We start from the raw sequence: 18,306 nt of genomic DNA, 5'->3' as shown, positions 1-18,306 counted from the left end.
CGCTACTGTTAATCCTGCTATAGCTACACAGACTGAGTTACCAGTCTGCTACAATCCACGTGGCGGGAGTGATGTTCAATCAACCCTGTGTCTGTACTCACTGAGTGTCTCCACTGGAAAGAGGCTGAGCATGTGTTGTGTCCTTTTATATGGGTTGGTGTAATGCCCTCCTGTGGTGGTCACCTGTGTGTGTGACTGCCCATTGGTCGTGTCCTATCTTACTGACCTATTGGTTGACTGCCTGTGACATGTCTCTGGTGTTCCCTCTAGTGTCTAGCTAGGTGTAGTGTATGTACATTAACCCTTTGTGTACTTAGTGATGTATATCACCATAGATGTCTCATCCCACCGGCTGCTGGTGGCCAGACTTGCCTGAAATGGGCCCCACACGAATAACCCATCAACACTGAGGTTCACTCAGAATCGCCACATGGGCAAGGTTCTGAAAGGCTTTCATGAAACAACAGTTTAACTGTTAAATGATGCTCCCACTATACTTTACATTTGGAAGTAGCATTGCAGTGCATTTTTAATGTGGAACTGTAACATGTAGTAGATGGCACGATAGCACAGTGGTTAGCACTGTTGCTTCACAGCACCGGGTCCCAGGTTCAATTCCCAGCTTGGGTCACTGTCTGTGCGGAGTCTGCACATTCTCCCCATGCCTGCGTGGGTTTCCTCCTGGTGCTCCCACAAGTCCCGAAAGACGTGCTTGTTAGGTGAATTGGAGATTCTGAATTCTCCCTCTGTGTACCGCACAGGCTCCAGAATGTGGCGACTAGGGGTTTTTCATGGTAACTTCATTGCAATGTTAATGTAAGTCTACTTATGACAATAAAGATTATTATTAGTGCAATGTCTCAACTTTGATGCTCCAATTTTGCCAGGACTGCTGCCAAAAACAAAAACAGCTCCAGTCACAGTCACATACGTTTGCTCAGCAGAGCCGAGACAAAAGTTTTAAAACTTTGTGCCATGCTCGATTAAATGGCGGACAATTTGGCAGGGTGGCTGCAGTGTTACTGCAGTGGGGCATCTACATAGCATCTGCCATCAGTTACACTTGCTCTCGCAGGTGTAATTCTTTTAATTTTTTTGCACAGCGAGTTGCTGGAAGTGCGAGCTTGCAATGTCATACCAAGGGGAATGGAGCAAATAGCTGTCCTTAGCCAGAGTGACAAATACAAAACAGTGCGCGATTGAGGAGGAAGCGTAAATTAGAGAGAGTGAATGTCAAATTAGTTACCGAAAGAGGCAAAGAAAGATTGGATTAAAAGACAGAAGAGTTTTTTATAAGTTTGATATTTTAATGTCTTGAATATTTGAAAGAATGAGACTCCACACTTGTAATTGTGCATTTTCAGTATCAAAGAGTTTAGCCATTAAGTAATTAACATCTATCACATTGTTAAATATGTTTGAAATAACAAGAGGTAATTTTATTTGGGGAGTCTGATTGGCATTTACCGGGTAAATATTGTCGCTTCACAGCATTTAATCAGTGGGGCAGACAGTGAGATGTTTTAATTGTGAAGCAATGGTGCAGCTTGAACGTACTCACATTTGGATATTTGCTTTCAACAGACCATCCAACCCTCGCTGGAAGTTGCTGTACCATTTACTCTTAAACAACAGCGAGTACCATTAGCCTGTCAACTCTCAGCGGTTGCAATTATTTTGATTAATTACAGGAACACAAACCTTCTGGTATCGGTGACAGATTTAACCTCATCAATATACCACTAAAAATGGCAAGTAGCCACAACGCTGGGAGTGATGCAGTCATTGATTCTTAAATAAAGTGGGGCTCTTCAAACACAATTGTGACATCCGCCACGTTCAGTGAACTCCCCCACTCATCTAACATGAGTGACAGCCCGGGTGAACTCAGCTCAGCACTGCTGCCCCCCCCCCCCCCCCGGACATTTCAAATTCCTGTTCCTTTATCTGACAAAAGTCTTATTTCAGATGCTCTTCCAACCTCGATTGTTGCTTTTGAACTCTGGTTTACACTGAGCACGGCACATCTCTCACCATTCTGTTTACCCCACTCCAAATATCCATACAATAGCCCATCTGCCAATCATAGGAACGCACCTGGATTATTGGACAATCAAATTATCCCCATTCTCAATCTGGAGTGCATTTTAAATAGTCATTCCCCTCAAGAATTTAACCTCTAAAGAGCACATGACTCCATACTTTTTGCCTGCAAGGCACCAATCGTTAGCTACCCAACTCCATGGACACAAATTCCAATTAACCACTCGTTAACTCCCCCCTCAGACAGCAATGGAAAAAGGTCAGGTATTCTGCCCCAAAGAACATAAATGTACCCCCCCCCCCCCACCCACCCACCCCATCTTGAGCAACAAAACCTGCTTTGGCTTGGCAGCTCTCCCCACCTTCCAAACCACCCAAAATAGGCCACCTCCCACTACCAGGCAGGTAACTCACCTCGCGACTCCTCAAAGCCCGTCCAACATCTACATGGCACTTCAGGAGTGTGATGGAACACTCTCCACTTGCCTGGATAACTGCAGCTTCAACAACACTCTAGAAGCTCGACGCCGCCCAGGGCAAAAACAGCCTCGCTTGATTTGGCGCTCATTCCACAAACATTCACTCCCTCCACCACCGAACCACAGTGGCAGCAGTATGTCCTACTACAGCAACTCACTAAACCTTCTTTGACAGCACTTTCCTGACCTCTACCACCAAGGGCAATAGGCGCATTGGAACACCACCATCTTCCAAGTTCCCCTCCTCGCCGCACACCATCCTTACTTGGCAATATATATCATATTCCTTCACTTTCGCTGGGTCAAATTCATGGAACACCTCACCTAACGCCACTGTGGGTGTACCTACACCGTATGGATCGCAGCAGTTCACGAACGTGGCTCAAAACCAATTAGGATTCGGCAACAAATGCTGCCCTAACCAACGGAGTAAACACGGAAGAGAGGAAACAGAATGGAGCTACATATCTAGTCTGCTGGACCAAACATTCCCATCTCTTTTGGAGCAGGAACAAAATGAAACACATCTGCGTCGCTTTTCCCGCCTTCGTCATCATCTCTTTCCCAAATTCTGCTCAGCCCAAGAACTACCCTTGATCTTGACTCCTGTGCAATGCCACTGGAGATCCACTAGTTGGAATGTAAACAGTGAAAGGTGCATGTTGGTTATACTGCCTTAAAAAAAAAAAAAACAAGCTCAACATTGGGTCCAGATTGATCCGAATGGGGATAGACAACGAGTGTTGCCAAGTACTCCACCACTTGTAGATAAAGGTGCCCCATTGATCCTTCACATTAGTAAATTATTATTGATCCAAATTGGAGACAAAATTAGCATGCAATAGAAAATTTATTGCTTTGAGTATTTGACAAATATGTAAACAAAGTTGATCAAATGAAAGAAAATTTCTTGTCGTTGAATCATAAAATGGTGCGCCATTCAATAAATACTCTTAACGCAAGCAACAATTAAGCTTTCAGACCTTTAACCCTGCTCGATTATACAGTTAATGGAACAAGACACATGGTGTCTTCACAGAAGGGATATTCTATTCAAAAACACTGCCTCAGTAAACTGAGAAATAAAACATCCAGCTCAATGTAGAATATAGGAAAATACTGAATCAGATATGCATCATGACCTACATACTGCCTGTGACCAAGACAGGTGCACAAAGTACCCAGAAGACAAGGAACAAACTCATTGACAAAGGACATTTCTACATAATAGTCCACAGTGACGGTATGAAATAAATGATAATACCGCAAATCGGTAATAAACATTTAATGTATACAGCAGTAAGATTCATAAACAAAGTTGAGCAATAGTCTTAATCCGATGATTGTGGGAATCCCATGACAAACGTTCACTATTACTCCAGAGAGAAAGAAAACGAGTTGCAAAAACTTGTGCACTTGCAAAGTCAGCAGTCCCATAAAAGAATTAGCACAAAAGCAATTGTTTTTTTCCCCCTCAAGATTCACCTTCGTAGGTTTTTAAACTTTATATTTGCAAAAGTCTGCTGAGCAATTTGTATGCTCGGTCGCCATGGTTTCCCTAAAGCAGAGATGTTGGGGCAGAAATTCATTTTGCAGAACTCCGAAGGCCCTGCTTCAGCTGTTTATAGCCCATCCAATACTCAGCTCCCAAATATTGGGCCGACACCCAAGACAGGTTTCTACCCCAGCATCAGTGGCGAAGGTAACGGGACAGTATGATGGTTAAGATTCTTGCCGAGTCTCTCTGCTCCAGTCTTCCCAATGATTCCCCCATGGTTTCCTCCATTCACCAACATCAACTGTGATCTTTGTCATGGTGTGGTGCACAGGCTCCATGCAAAACCCTAACCCCCTATGTCTGCGGATGCATTTACCGTTGCCAGTACAGTAACCAGCTGCTGCTACTGTCCCCGTGTCTGCTCTGCACATTGGCACCTCAAAACAGATTTCAGAGTCAGCGTGCTGACTAGCAGCTAATTACCCCTGCACATGGAGAGGGAGAGATATTGCACGCCTTCTCCCAGTTAGAGGGATAGCTGGGAGAGATTCCTTTCCATATTTCCCACTGTTCACAGCTATGCCGTCAGGCATGAATGAACGAACCGTGGCAAAAACGAGTAGTTTCCTCTCATTGGGACAGCTCACCACGTTCCGGGTTGTGAAACAGGCAGTCCACACAGGTTTCCTGATCTCAGTACAGTGAGTCATGCTTTGCTTGCATTAACCTTTCCGAGATAATATTTATACTGTGCAAAATCTTGCCATCCCTTCAACCTTTTGCAGAAGTGAATCCTGTCCCCATCAAGGAAGTGGTTGCTGTGTGGTTAGAGAGAGTGAACGCGATGGTTGAGGCGACGGTTCAGAGAGCAGGTACGGGCGCGACAATGTCATTCAGTTCGCTCACTTCCAACTTCCAGTTTGGAAGCTTCTTCGTCGACAGGTGCCGCCGGGCGTGCTTGGTCAGGTGATCGCTCCTCATGAACCGGCGCTCACACATCGGGCACACAAACTTCTTTTCGCCCGTGTGGGTCCTGCGATGCCGGGATAGTTCATCGGAACGGGCAAACTTCCTGTCACAGTCCTCCCAATTGCAATTGAAGGGCTTCTCGCCTGCAATGGGGCACACAGCAACAAACTCAGTACATTTTTGAAAAGTAACACAAACATGCATAATTTGCATTAGACAATTGGGAACATGGACATAGAAAATAGGAGGAGAAGGCCATTCGTCCCTTGGAGCCTGCTCTGCCATTCAACATGGGTAATGGCTGATCCTCCATCTCAATGCCTTACCCCCGCTCTCTCCTCATAACCCTCGACACCTCTCAAGCCTTCTGTGTTAGAGAATTCCACAGGTTCACCACCCTCCGAGTGAAGAAGATTCCCCTCATCTCAGTCCCAAATATTCTACCCCATATCCAGAGACTATAACCCTTTGTTCCAGAACTCCCCCAACCAGAGGAAACAACATCTCTGCTTCCAGTGTCCTGTCCAGTCAGAATTTTGTACATTTCAATGTGATCCCCTCTCATTCTTCTAAATGCTAGTGAATACAGGCGACCCAATCTCTCCTCATCCAACAACCCTGCCATACAAGGAAGCAGTCTGCTGAACCTTCACTGAACTTCCACTATGAGAAGAGTCTCCTTTCTTAGATAATGAGACCAAAACTGCACACAATACTCCAGGTGTGATCGTAACAGCCTCCCCGAACAGGCGCCGGAATGTGGCGACTAGGGGCTTTTCACAGTAACTTCATTTGAAGCCTACTTGTGACAATAAGCGGTTTTCATTTCACCAAGGCCCTGTACAGCTGCAGCAAGACATCCTTGCTCCTGTACTCAATTCCTCTTGCTCTGAAGGCCAACATATGCCTTCCTAACCTCTTGTTGCACCCTGTGGGCAACCAATTACTCACGAGTCGAGAAGTGATGAAGTCAATCAAGGCTTTATTAAGCAAGACTTGTTCCCCAGCAGCTCAGTTACAGAATGCGGCTGCTGGGAGAACCCGGGCTCTTATACTCCGCCTTACTGGGTGGAGCCAGCAGGCAGCAGATCCAACCAGGACCCAGTGTCTGTCTACCAATAGCCTCTCGGCATCACAGGTACCGTACTACCCCTAATACATACCACCACACACCCGTATTATTTAAAAGTACGTTCAAGATATTGGTCTCCAAACTGAATCAAAAGAATTTAAATTTTCCTGGGCAGCACGGTGGCGCAGTGGTTAGCTATGCTGCCTCACGGCGTCGAGGTGCCAGGTTCGATCTCGGCCCTGGGTCACTGTCCGGGTGGAGTCTAAATAAACAGAGCCTGCTTGTTCTCCCCGTGTCTGCGCGGGTTTCCTCCGGATGCTCCGGTTTCCTCCCACAAGTCCCGAAAGAAGTGCTTGTTGGGTGAATTGGACATTCCGAATTCTTCCTCGGCGTACTCATGCAGGCTCCGGAACGTGGCGACTAGGGGCTTTTCACAGTAACTTCATTGCAGTGTTAATGTAAGCCTACTTGTGACAATAAATATAATTATTTGAAAAAATATTTTAGAAGTATATTTTCCCCTTCAAAAACACATTTCAATAAGATTATCCTGTACTGATCTAGTTTAGAGCAACTCGTAATTATCGTCCTTCTCAGGAGATTTCAAGAAGTCGTCAGTTTAAAAAATGCCATGTCACATTCTTTGTTCTGGTCGATAAACCTTTTGAAGGCTCGGTCAATCTAACAGGGTTTGAAAAAAATGGTGTGGAAGAAGCAGGAAGTGGGTCTCACCCTCAGTTACAGCAGAGGAAACACGGAGCTTCCCCAGTTTAACTGGAGAGTGAATCAGAGGGACAATTATCGGCATCTCTCGCTGCCCAAACTGGTGTTCGCAAACTCGGGTAGCCCGACCAACTTCCCTATAGGATGCCCCACATTACAAATACTGTACCTGTGTGAGTCCTTATGTGGGCCTTCAGATGAGAGCTTTTGAAGTAAGTCTTTCCACAGTCGGGGTGATCACAGATGTGACTGCGGTGTCGACATACATCGAGCTGGGCAACAATCTTCTGGACAGGTGGTGTGAAGCCTGGGGCCGGAGCGATAGGGGAAAGTTTGGTGCCGTTCAGGCTGCCCACTCGCGGCTTTGTATACTTGACGACAGGCTGTGGCACAACAAACATCAGGGCACCTTTGGAAACTGGCGCTCCCATTAAGACAACAGGTGGGCGCAGGGTCGGGTGCTTTGTGTCAGGGCCACTTGTGCTGACTGGTAACACTTGGCAGATGATGGGCATTGATGGCACACTGGAGGAGACGGGTGTCGACACTAACATTGAGCATTGTTGACTCCGAGTGATGGCAGGAGGCTGGGAATGTGGAAGGGGAGCTTGTGCGAACAATGGCACAGGATTCACAGTGGTTGGAAAATATTGACTCTGATATTGTTCTATCATTGGTCCTTTATTGTTTTCACTTCTTAGCACGATTGAAGAAATGAGCTCCTGTGATGCATAGTTTTTCATTCCACTGCCATTACCATGCAATCTGTTCTGTGGATACGCCCCGTGTATTGATTTCTGATTGGCAGAGGTCAGAGTCGCCCTAACCGAGTAAGAACCGTTTACGCAGGGCAGTACGTCTGCAGTATGACGAATCACACTCGTGGCTCGAGATAGTTGTCTAGTGGATGGGTCGGCCGGTTTCACGCTCTGCGTGAGTTTTGCATCTGACGATGTTGCTTCAACAGTGCTCCTGGTTTTCGTAGGTAAAGGGAGCTCCACTTTAGACAAAACGGACGGGACCAGCGTTACAGTTTGAGCCATTTGGGACGTCTCAAAGTTAGGTGGACTGTACGGTGGGGTGAGACACTAGAAACAGAAGAATAAATGGTCAGGATCCAAATTGGGAAAACTGCAGCGAAAAACACCACAAGGTACGTTTAAAAACAACACGAGAGATTTCAGTACAGTGTTGAAGGAGAGCTACATGGTCAGCAATGCTGTCTCTCAGATGAGGCGTTTAGCGGATTTGGGCAGTGCCTCAGTTTAAGATTCAAGGACAAGCACCTGACTTGTCCCTGTCTCCTGGCCAATATATATCCCTCCTGGCCAACATCACAAATATTAACCCCTGGGGGTATGCTCTGCGTAATATTTCTGTGAGGTCCTACATTACAACAGGGACTGTACCCGAGAGCAATCAGTTGTGGAACTTTGAGAATGAAATTATTTTCTCTCATTGGTTGCTAACCCTTCAAGCCTTTGCTTATCCTTTCCTGGGTAATCGGACCATTGCTGGGCTACAGCTCTGCAGGAGTAAGCTGCCTTCAGATACCTTTGCTAGGTAACAATCTTCATGAGTGGGCCTAATTGGTTCTATTTAAACACAGGGACATCGCTGTTAAGCCGGACACCGATGGAAGCAGTTGCAGCAGAGCTCAATGCACAAGCTAATTGATTCTCCATTACCTCAGCACCGCGACTCGGAGGCTCATTTTAAACCCACTCTGCAGCAGGGTCGGCCAAAATGAGTGAAAACGCCACAGTTCAAATCTTGGTCCTCTCTGGTTTAATGCCTCACTACGGAGGGGCGGCACGGTAGCACAGTGGTTAGCACTGCTGCCTCACAGTACCAGGGACCAGAGTTCAATTCCGGCCTTGGGTCACTGTCTGGGCGGAGCTTGCACTTTCTCCCCGTGTCTGCGTGGGTTTCCTCCGGATGCTCCGGTTTCCTCCCACAGTCCAAAGAAGTGCAGGTTTGGTGGTTTGGTCGTGATTAATTGCCCTCAAGTGTCCAAAGATGCACAGATTAGGAGGGGTTATAGGCATAGAGCGGGGGAGGGGGCCTAGGCAGGGTGCACTTTCAAAGGGTTAGTGCAGACTCGATGGGCTAAATAGCCTCTTTCTCCACTGTAGGAATTTTATGGTTCTACAATATATTACGTGCGTCACTTACACAGTGAACCCAAGGGGAAGACCATGCCTCGAGCTATAAATTGGGCCTCATTGCTCAATTCTCAACATTGTAACACCTCAGATAATTACTTACAAATAGAGGTAATGTGTGGGAATCTTTAGAACTGGACAGAAAACTATCTTCAGCTTCCTCGGATACATCAGATACTGGGGTCAGTGGCCGCAACTCAGTGTAGCTTCGGCTGCCCAATTTCCAGCTGCAGCTCATGGACATGAGCGCTTCAACAGCGTCAATGTCACCTTGTTCTGTTCTGCCACTCCAGGAGCCCACATTGTCCCAGCATGTCCCAAAGTCTGTCTCCATTATTTCCATCTATTGAGAGAAAAACACAAGAATGCTGATTAATTGTAGACACAGCTTGATGAGTCAGAGACCTTCCTTCCTCCCCTTAGACTCCAGGAATGGAAATAAATTGCCAAATGTCAAGATTCTACTGGTTCGTCAAGTGTTAGCCTTGCTCAGCCTCCCTCCTTCACCCCGGCAGAATATTTTTTAATAAGAAGTATATTTCCTGGACTAAGTTTTTTTTTTTACATGTATCGCAACAATAAAAACCTAAAAAGAAAATAGTTATCAATGAAAAACAGGTAGAGCGCAGAATAAGAATCATAGCGAACATGGGCACAGACAGGACAGGATGAAATTAGAACAATGTTTAGTCATGGATAGAAAACCTGCCTGTACCAATGCAGGATATAGTCAACAACAGAGACCCACATTGACGCAGCACAGGGACGCGCAGACCCCCAGCACAGGGACGCGCAGACCCCCAGCACAGGGGAACGGCAAAGTGAGGGACATAACGGATACCCACCGCCTGGCTCTCTCAGAAGAGGAAAAAGGGGAAAAGGAGCAAGAACCAGCAGAACTAAATCATTCGGAAAACAGAATTTACATCCAACCCAAAAACGTAGAAAATAGAAGCGCGAGGCCATTCAGCCCTTTGAGCCTGCTCCACCATTCATTATTTAAAAAAAAATTTAGAGCACCAAATTCATTTTTCCTCAATTAAGGGGCAATTTAGCGCGGCCAATCCACCTACCCTGCACATCTTTGGGTTGTGGGGGTGAAACTCACGCAAACACAGGGAGAATGTGCAAACTCCACACGGACAGTGACCCAGAGCTGGGATCGAACCTGGGACCTCGGCACCCTGAGGCAGCAGTGCTAACCCACTGTGCCACCGAGCTGCCCCTCCACCATTCATTATCATGGCTGATCATCCAACCCAATAGTGTTATCCCACCTTTTCCCCATATCCTTTGATTGCCTTCACCCCAAGTGCTATATCTAATTGCTTCTTGAAAAATACAGTGATTTGACCTCAACTACCTCCTGCGGCAGCGAATTCCACAGGCTCACCACTCGCTGGGTGAAGAACTGTCTCCTCATTTCTGTCCTAAAATGGTTTACCCTCCAATTTTTGGCCCACCCACTTAACCTATCCGAATCCCTTGGTCCTCTTGACAACTTACTTTCCCACCCATCTTTGTGGCATCAGCAAACTTAGCTCCCACTTGGTCCCTTCATCCGAATCATTGATATTGATTGTAAGCGGTTGAGGGCGCACCACTGATCACTGTGGAACTCCACTGGTTTAACAGCTCGTCAACCTGGACATGAGTTATTTATCCTTACTCTCTGCTTCCTGTTCACTAACTAATCCTCTATCCACTCTACTATCTTGCCCCCTATACCATGAGCTCGTATTTTGTGTAACCTTTGATGGGGTATACAAAAACAAACAAAGAACAAAGAAAAGTACAGCACAGGAACAGATCCTTCGGCCCTCCAAGCCCATGCCAACCATGCTGCCCGACTAAACGACAATCTTCTACACTTCCTGGGTCCGTATCCCTCTATTCATGTATTTGTCAAGATGCCCCTTAAATGTCACTATCGTCCCTGCTTCCACCACCTCCTCCGGTAGCGGGTTCCAGGCACCCACTACCCTGTGTAAAAAACTTGCCTCGTACATTTACTCTAAACCTTGCCCCTCGCACCTTAAACCTATGCCCCTTAGTAATTGACCCCTCTACCCTGGGGAAAAGCCTCTGACTATCCACTCTGTCTATGTCATCTTATTGAATGCTTTTTGGAAAGAGTTGGGACGTCTTGTTGAAGTTGTACAAGACATTGGTAAGACCACACATGGAATATGGTGTTCAGTTCTGGTCACCCTATTATAGGAAGGATATTGTTGAATTAGAAAGAGTGCAGAACAGATTTACGAAGATTCTACCAGGACTGGATGGTCGGGCTATAAGGAGAAGCTCGATAGGCTGGGATCTTTTTCCCTGGAGCGTAGGAAGCTTAGGGGTGATCATATAGAGGTCTATAAAATAATGAGGAACATCAATAAGGTAGATAGTCAACATCTTTTTCCAAAGGCAGAGGAGTCTAGAATTGGAGGTTTGAGGAGAGAGGTACAAAATAGACCAGAGGGGAAATTTCTTCATGGTGGTGAGCATCTGGAATGGGCAGCCAGAGGCAGTGATAGAGGCGGGTACAATCTTGACCTTTAAAAAGTACTTAGACAGTTACATGGGCAGGGTGGGTATAGCGGGATATGGGCCAAATGCAGGCAAGTGGGACTAGCTTAGTGATAGAAACTGGGCGGCATGGACTGGCTGGGCCGATGGGCCTGTTTCCATGCTGTAAACATCTATGACTCTATCCATCACTCTAGAAAACAACCCATTATCAAATTTGCTCGTTATTGTCAAACATGATATTCCTTTCACAAAACCATGCGGACTCTGCCCGACTGTATTATGATTTTCCAAATGCCCTGCTATTACCCCATTAATAATGGAGTCTAGCATTTTCCCCATGACAGATGTTAAGCTAACAGCCATGTAGTGTCCAGGGCAGCAACGTAGCACAGCGGGTGTTGCTGCACAGCACCAGGGACCCGGGTTCTATTCCCGGCTTGGGTCAGTGTCTGCACGTTCTCCCAGTGTCTACATGGGTTTCCTCCGGGTGCTCCAGTTTTCTCACACAAGTCCCGAAAAGACCTGCTTGCTAGGTGAATTGGACATTCTGAATTCCCCCTCTGTGTACCCGAACAGGCGCCGGAGTGTGGCGACTAGGGGCTTTTCACAGTAACTTCATTGTAGTGTTAATTTAAGCCTACTTGTGACAATAAAGATTATCTTACCAGCCATAGCAACCTAAATGTACAATTCTATCGTGGTGCATTATTCAGATAGTTCCAGTGGGCTTGGGCAACATGCAAAATGTTTGCACTATTACACCCTACCAAAATCCAAACAGCTGTACTTGCTTTATAGAACAAAGTAATTTCCGGTTGCAAGGCTTTGCACAAGGTGAGCAGAGGCTAAGTGCATTACTCAGGTAAAACAGCCTGAGCTGGTGGAGAATAATTGGACCAAAGTGTACAAGTGTAATTCAGTCCCCATTTTAAAATCACACATCAAACACTCAAAATTAAAGTGTCCCAAAAAGGACATAGCTAAATACCAAAGCTTAGGCAACTTGGAAACAGGTTTTGTTGGACTTGGGCGTTCTCTCCCTGCAGATGCTGCCCGACCTGCTGAGGTTACCCAGCATGTACTGATTTTGCTTCAGATCCGAGCATCCGCAGTCATTTCCTTTTAATTATTTGTTGGAGTTTAGCAGTCTCTCTGCTCAATGTAAAATATTGAACGGCTGAGAGATACGAGGGGTTGGGGCTGCTACAGCCCACAACTGGGGGCAAAATATAATGACATGACAGCAAGTTTATGTAGCCTTAATGGGGAAAAGTGATCAACATGTTGGACGTAAATGCAAGATTATCAATAGATTTTGATACAAGACAATAGTTAAAAACGTGCCTGATTTCCAGGATTAACTGAATGTTTTCCTGGTTCCAACTAGATTTTAAATACAGAATACAAACATGCAACTTACCTAAACCTACACTCCCCTATTTTGAACAGTGTTGCTAGAAACGGGTCGATGACAACATCAAATTTGATATTCTAGATACTCTGCACAATCCACAGCAAAGCCAAATAAATATCTTTAAAAAGTCTAAAAGGCAACTCTAGGAATTCGCAATTCCGTCTCCGCATTTCAAAAGGATGGGATTGATTGCCACCCCTTCTCTCTAAAGTTAGAAAGCGCGTTGTCAGTTGGGACTCTTGTGAGCAGCAGCACTCTGTACCATAAATCGCCGCGTGCCTCCGCAGAGCTCTGCTTTCCCTAATTCACGAATGACTGTGCGCTCAGCAGTGCCACTGACCATGCACCAACTGGTTCTGTACAACTGGCTCAAGTCTGGGCTGGCTACCTCCTAGTCTGCACATGGAGGGAAAACAGGTCCCTCTCTTCAATTACGCGTGCGTGTTTCTGATGCATTACATTCCTCAAATGGCACTTTATTTTATAAATAAAGGCCTGCAGCACGAAGCCCGTGGCAGCAAATCACTAGTTTAATCTTCCAGAGACACAGATGGTGACAGCCTCTGGCAAGTCCAAACAAAAACTAAAAAGTAACCAATGACCTGATGTTGATAAAATGCTTAAAATCTCAAGTTTGGCGAAAGGATACATTTTCAAAGAATTTTGATTACCCAATTCCCTTTTTCCAATGAAGGGGCAATTTAGCGTGGCCAATCCACCTACCCTGCACATCTTTGGGTTGTGGGGGCGAAACCCACGCAAACACGGGGAGAATGTGCAAACTCCACACAGACAGTGACCCAGGGCCGGGATCGAACCTGGGACCTCAGCGCCGTGAGGCAGCAGTGCTAACCACTGCCCTTGGAGAACGGATACACGAGTGTGAACAAAATCCTTTTGCAATTAGCAATTCTTCTCTTCCTTACAAACCCCATAGGCTGACTTGCTCTTTGGATTTTTTGTTACAAAGGCCAGGTGAGCGATGTGACAAAACCACAGCCCTCTGCCATCCCCAGCTCTAAAATAGGAGAGGTTGAAAGCCACAAGGTGGGAGGGAGCCCACCACTTGCATACTTACAAGTCTGCTCAGGTCTTCCTGTTCCTGGGTCATTTACCAACAGTACACTACCATTATTCAGGACAAGGAGAGAACCGGTGAGAGAGAATACTTTTGGCCCAAACATAAGCAAAGAAGAAATGCAAAGGTTTGTCACCCAAAACCTTTCGAAACAACAGAATGGGCAGCACGGTAGCACAGTGGGTAGCACTGTTACTTCACAGCTCCAGGGTCCCCGGTTCGATTCCAGGCTTGGGTCACTTGTCTGTGCGGAGACTGCACGTTCTCCCAGTGTCTGCATGGGTTTCCTCCGGGTGCTCCGGTTTCCTCCCACAAGTCCCGAAAGACGTGCTGTTAGGTAATTTGGACATTCTGAATTCTCCCTCTGTGTACCCGAACAGGTGCCAGAATATTGCGACTAGGGGCTTTTCACAGTAACTTCATTGCAGTGTTAATGTAAGCCTACTTGTGACAATAAAGATTATTTTTAAATCACGGTGCTGAGGATCAGGGTTCGATCCCGGCCCTGGGTCACTGTCCGCGTGGAGTTTGCACATTCTTCCCGTGTATGCATGGGTCTCACCCCTACAACCCAAAGATGTGCAGGGTAGGTGGATTGCCCACGCTAAATTGCTCCTTATTTGGAAAAAAAAAAAAGAATTGGGTCCTCTAAATTTAGGGGGAAAAAAAAGAATTGGAAGCATGCATATTGCTACGAGAATCTTCTGCCAGCTACAGAAATTCAGTGAGTGAAAGTGCTTCCCTTGACAGCACGTTCTAAATCTGCACTTCTGCCACCTAGACGGTCAAGGGCAGCAGCAGATATATGGTAACATCTCTCCACGCGGTCCAGACTTGGAACTACATCACCCTTCCTTCACTGTCCTGATATCAAAATACACAAACTCCCTCCCCGACAGCATTACAGCAAGACCTACCCCACATAGACTTCAGCAGTTCAAATATCATAGAATAGTTATGCGCAGAAGGCAGTTCACCTCTTTCCAAGGGCAGTCACAGATGGGACAACAAATGCTGGCCAGCACATTCACACTCTAAAAACACAAAGGAATTATGGTATGCTTAGTCATTTTTATTCTGAACCCTTACAAAGATTATTTATATTTTATTACAAGGATATTTGCCCGAGTTAGGAACAAGAACACGTTAGCTAGTCACATAATTATTTAGTCAAGTGTGGTTTCATTTATCTCACATCATTCATTTGGAATCCATCCCAATACGCTTTACGTGAGGTGGTGGAAGAAGTAGAAATAAATGGGAACAAATATGAATTTGAACCATGGAGGACCGAAAAACAGGAGAGAATAATATGCCACAGAATGTCGCAAGGATTGGGGTAGGGCAAAGGGAGCTGAGAATGAAATGAAGGAGTTATAGACTGGGAAACAGAGGCCAATGTAGACTGAAGAGTAATGAGTGCAGGGAGGATGACTCAGGTGATGACTCAGGAGGATGAGTGAGCTGAGTTTGTAACAGGAACTTAAGGCAATGACACCAGTCCTCACTATGGCCAGCTGGAGGAAACCATGATGCATGCACGATCTCACCTCAGAAAGACATTCAGTGCTGGATTCGGAATAGGGGTGAGATAAGTGACAGAGAGGTAGAGTGTCATCAGGATACATATAGAATGATGTCAATGGGACAGGACAGGCCAGGAACTGGGCCAAGGAAGGATTCTTCAGAAAGAGCAACAATGATAGTGCAGAGATCAGTAAAGAAGCCATTGCTCAGGGGGCAGCACAGTGGCCCAGTGGTTAGCACTTCTGCCTCACGGCGCCGAAGTCCCAGATTCGATTCCAGCTCTCGGTCACTGTCTGTGTGGAGTTTGCACATTCGCCCCATGTTTGCGTGGGTTTCGCCTCCACAACCTAAAGATGTGCAGGGTAGGTGGATTGGCCATGCTAAATTGGCCCTTAATTGGATACTCTAAATTTCCCTAAAAGCCATTGCTCATGAGGTTGTGTCTGCATTCAGACAAGTGGGCTTCCTCCAGGTGCTCCAGTTTCCTCCCACAGTCCAAAAATGTACAAATTGGGCATGTTTAATTGACCCTTAGTCTGCAAAAGGTTAGGTGGGATTATGGGGATAGGGCAGGGCATGGGCTTCAGTGGAGTGCTCGTTCAGAGGGTTGGTGCAGACCTGATGGGATTCTATAAAGTAAGAATGCTACCATAAAAAGGTGCCACAAAATAGTTTGCCAATCGCGTCAGTGTGTAGCGGTCAATGAGAACATGGAGGAATAAACCACCATAGTCACAGAGGATAACAGCATTCATTAAATATTTAAATACTAAACATACAAAGTTTGGAGGCATCAATTCTCCCCACAAATGGAAAGTTAGTTGCACCTTTCTTGCAATCCTTAAAAACTCAGGTACCATTCCTCTACACAAAATAAACTGTATAAAATCCGTCACACTCACATTTGCTAAACATTGGCAAGTTTACATTGTATGCACCAAGTCCTGTTTCACACTCAGTCTATGGGATATTGAAAGCCCTTCAACAAGCTTCCTTTGCGGGGTGGTGCAGTGGTTAGCACTGCTGCCTCACAGCACCAAAAACTCAGGTTCAAGCACAGGGTAGCATGGTGGTGCAGTGGTTAGCATTGATGACTCACAGCATTGAGGACCCAGGTTCGATCCCAGCTCTGGGTCACTGTCGATGTGGAGTTTGCACATTCTTTCCCCCCCCCCCCCCCCCGATGTTTGCGTGGGTCTCACCCCCACAACCCAAAAAGATGTGCAGAGTAGGTAGATTGGCCACGCTAAGTTGCCCCTTAATTGTAAAATAAAAAACAATCTTCCTTTGCACATTAAGACAGGGTGATTTTTTAAATTTTAATTCAGGGGCTTGACTTAAGGTGTGTGGTACATTTCGGTCTCGAGAAGAAAATGCAAACGTGGGTGTGAAGGCAGAACATCCCATGCGTGTTCTCTCTCTCTCTCTGCATTCCAGGCTGTATTTATTGCTCTGCTCAGCACGAACCCCTCCCACAAGCTGGTGGATTGGTGCAGGCTCTCTCCATGTGAAGGCTGCATGCTGTACGAACTTGAACTAGTCACTACAGCGACCTTTCCCCCAATTTCCAAACAAGCCACAACACACACAACCTCCTCTCTCCAGCCCCGACCAACAGGCAAGATGATTCGGGGACACTCGAAAAAAAAAAGAGAAAACCCTCGAGACAGGACAGTGCAAAAACAGCCAGCTGCAGGAACCCCCAAACTCTACCTTTCTGCTTGCCAATGACATTTTCGACAGCATTCCACCCAACAGAAACATTTAGCAGTGGATCATCACTGGGTTAGGGGGGGGGGGGGAAGAGATGAATTCACGCAGTCATATTTCACAGAGGAACAATCACCAATTTGCTTTAAAAGAAAAGAAATAGAGGTTGAGCAAACGTAGAGAGATTATACAACATTTAACAGAATGGGATGGAGGCACTGGATTGAAATTAATTTTTTTTTTGGGGGGTGGGGGAGGAAGAGAAGAATGAAAAAGGTTGCGAGAAGAAATGCAGGCAGGACTTTTAAAAGTACAGAGTGAACCCAGAAATAGACAAACGTTAATTTCTTTCAACATACATTTCCAAAATGAATGGGATTAAGAGGGGATTAAAAACAAAATACTATGTAGGGAGGGAGAGAGAGAGAGAAACACACAGGTACTCACTTTTGGCTTCTAGCAGTGAATTAGATGCAGGCACACAAAGGGGATCTCAGCCACAGTGTAGCCACTTTGCAGATATTGCTACCAGCTCAGGTCCCGCCCATCCCGCGCCCCATTCAGGTGGAGCCTCTGAGGGGGTGGAGCCAGCACCAACCAATCACACACAAAGGTGTGTTGGCCCCCTGGCGAATGGGAGGGCGCGGGCTGCGTGATCAGCGGCTGGGGGCTGGCATGATTGCGGTTCTGTGGGCAGCGTGGGGAACACAGAGCCAGGCTTTGTGCGTGGGAGAGGCTCTGTGTGTGCGTGTGTGTGGGGACTCCACGCAAAAAATCCTCCCTTTTCCTGAGTCACGCACCCACCCCAAATGACTCATCAAGTCACGATGCAATCTTTGAAAGCGACAAACAATTTAATCCCCTGTAAAAACACTTGAGCTAATTGCCTTCCTGGGAGAGGGGATGGTCACAGTCCAGTTTGAGAGGGTCAAAACAAACCCCACAGTCAGCAGTAATCATGGTCTGTAACAGTGTTTGTTTATTGACAGTGGAAGTCCACAATCTCAGGGGATAGGTATTACAGGAGTAGGCATATCAAAGAATTAAAAAATTGGGAAGGGGTTAGATATGGAAAAGTAACTCAACCTCGTACTGGTTTGCT

At 46.2% G+C, this 18,306-nt stretch overlaps 1 protein-coding gene across 3 annotated transcripts; it reads right to left on the bottom strand.

The window, feature by feature from the left end:
* Positions 1-2,396: 2,396 nt before the first annotated feature.
* Positions 2,397-17,761, bottom strand: LOC140385192 (Krueppel-like factor 10). Of its 3 annotated transcripts, none has more exons than XM_072467074.1 (5): positions 17,652-17,744; positions 14,885-15,001; positions 9,053-9,292; positions 6,954-7,872; positions 2,397-5,132 (listed from the first exon to the last, which is right to left on the bottom strand). In XM_072467074.1, the coding sequence occupies exons 3-5, from the start codon at positions 9,290-9,292 to the stop codon at positions 4,882-4,884; spliced, it is 1,410 nt and encodes a 469-aa protein (XP_072323175.1). In that variant the 5' UTR covers positions 14,885-15,001; positions 17,652-17,744; the 3' UTR covers positions 2,397-4,881. The 3 variants fall into 3 exon arrangements, with proteins under 3 accessions (XP_072323175.1, XP_072323177.1, XP_072323176.1); XM_072467076.1 differs by having other exon boundaries at positions 14,945-15,001; positions 17,652-17,739; XM_072467075.1 differs by lacking the exon at positions 14,885-15,001 and having other exon boundaries at positions 17,652-17,761.
* Positions 17,762-18,306: the final 545 nt, after the last annotated feature.

This window comes from Scyliorhinus torazame, chromosome 11, assembly GCF_047496885.1.
Source record: "Scyliorhinus torazame isolate Kashiwa2021f chromosome 11, sScyTor2.1, whole genome shotgun sequence".
NCBI classification, from domain to species: Eukaryota; Metazoa; Chordata; class Chondrichthyes; order Carcharhiniformes; family Scyliorhinidae; genus Scyliorhinus; species Scyliorhinus torazame.
The sequence above is the reverse complement of the archived record's forward strand: the minus strand, read 5'-3'. Positions and strand labels throughout refer to the sequence as shown.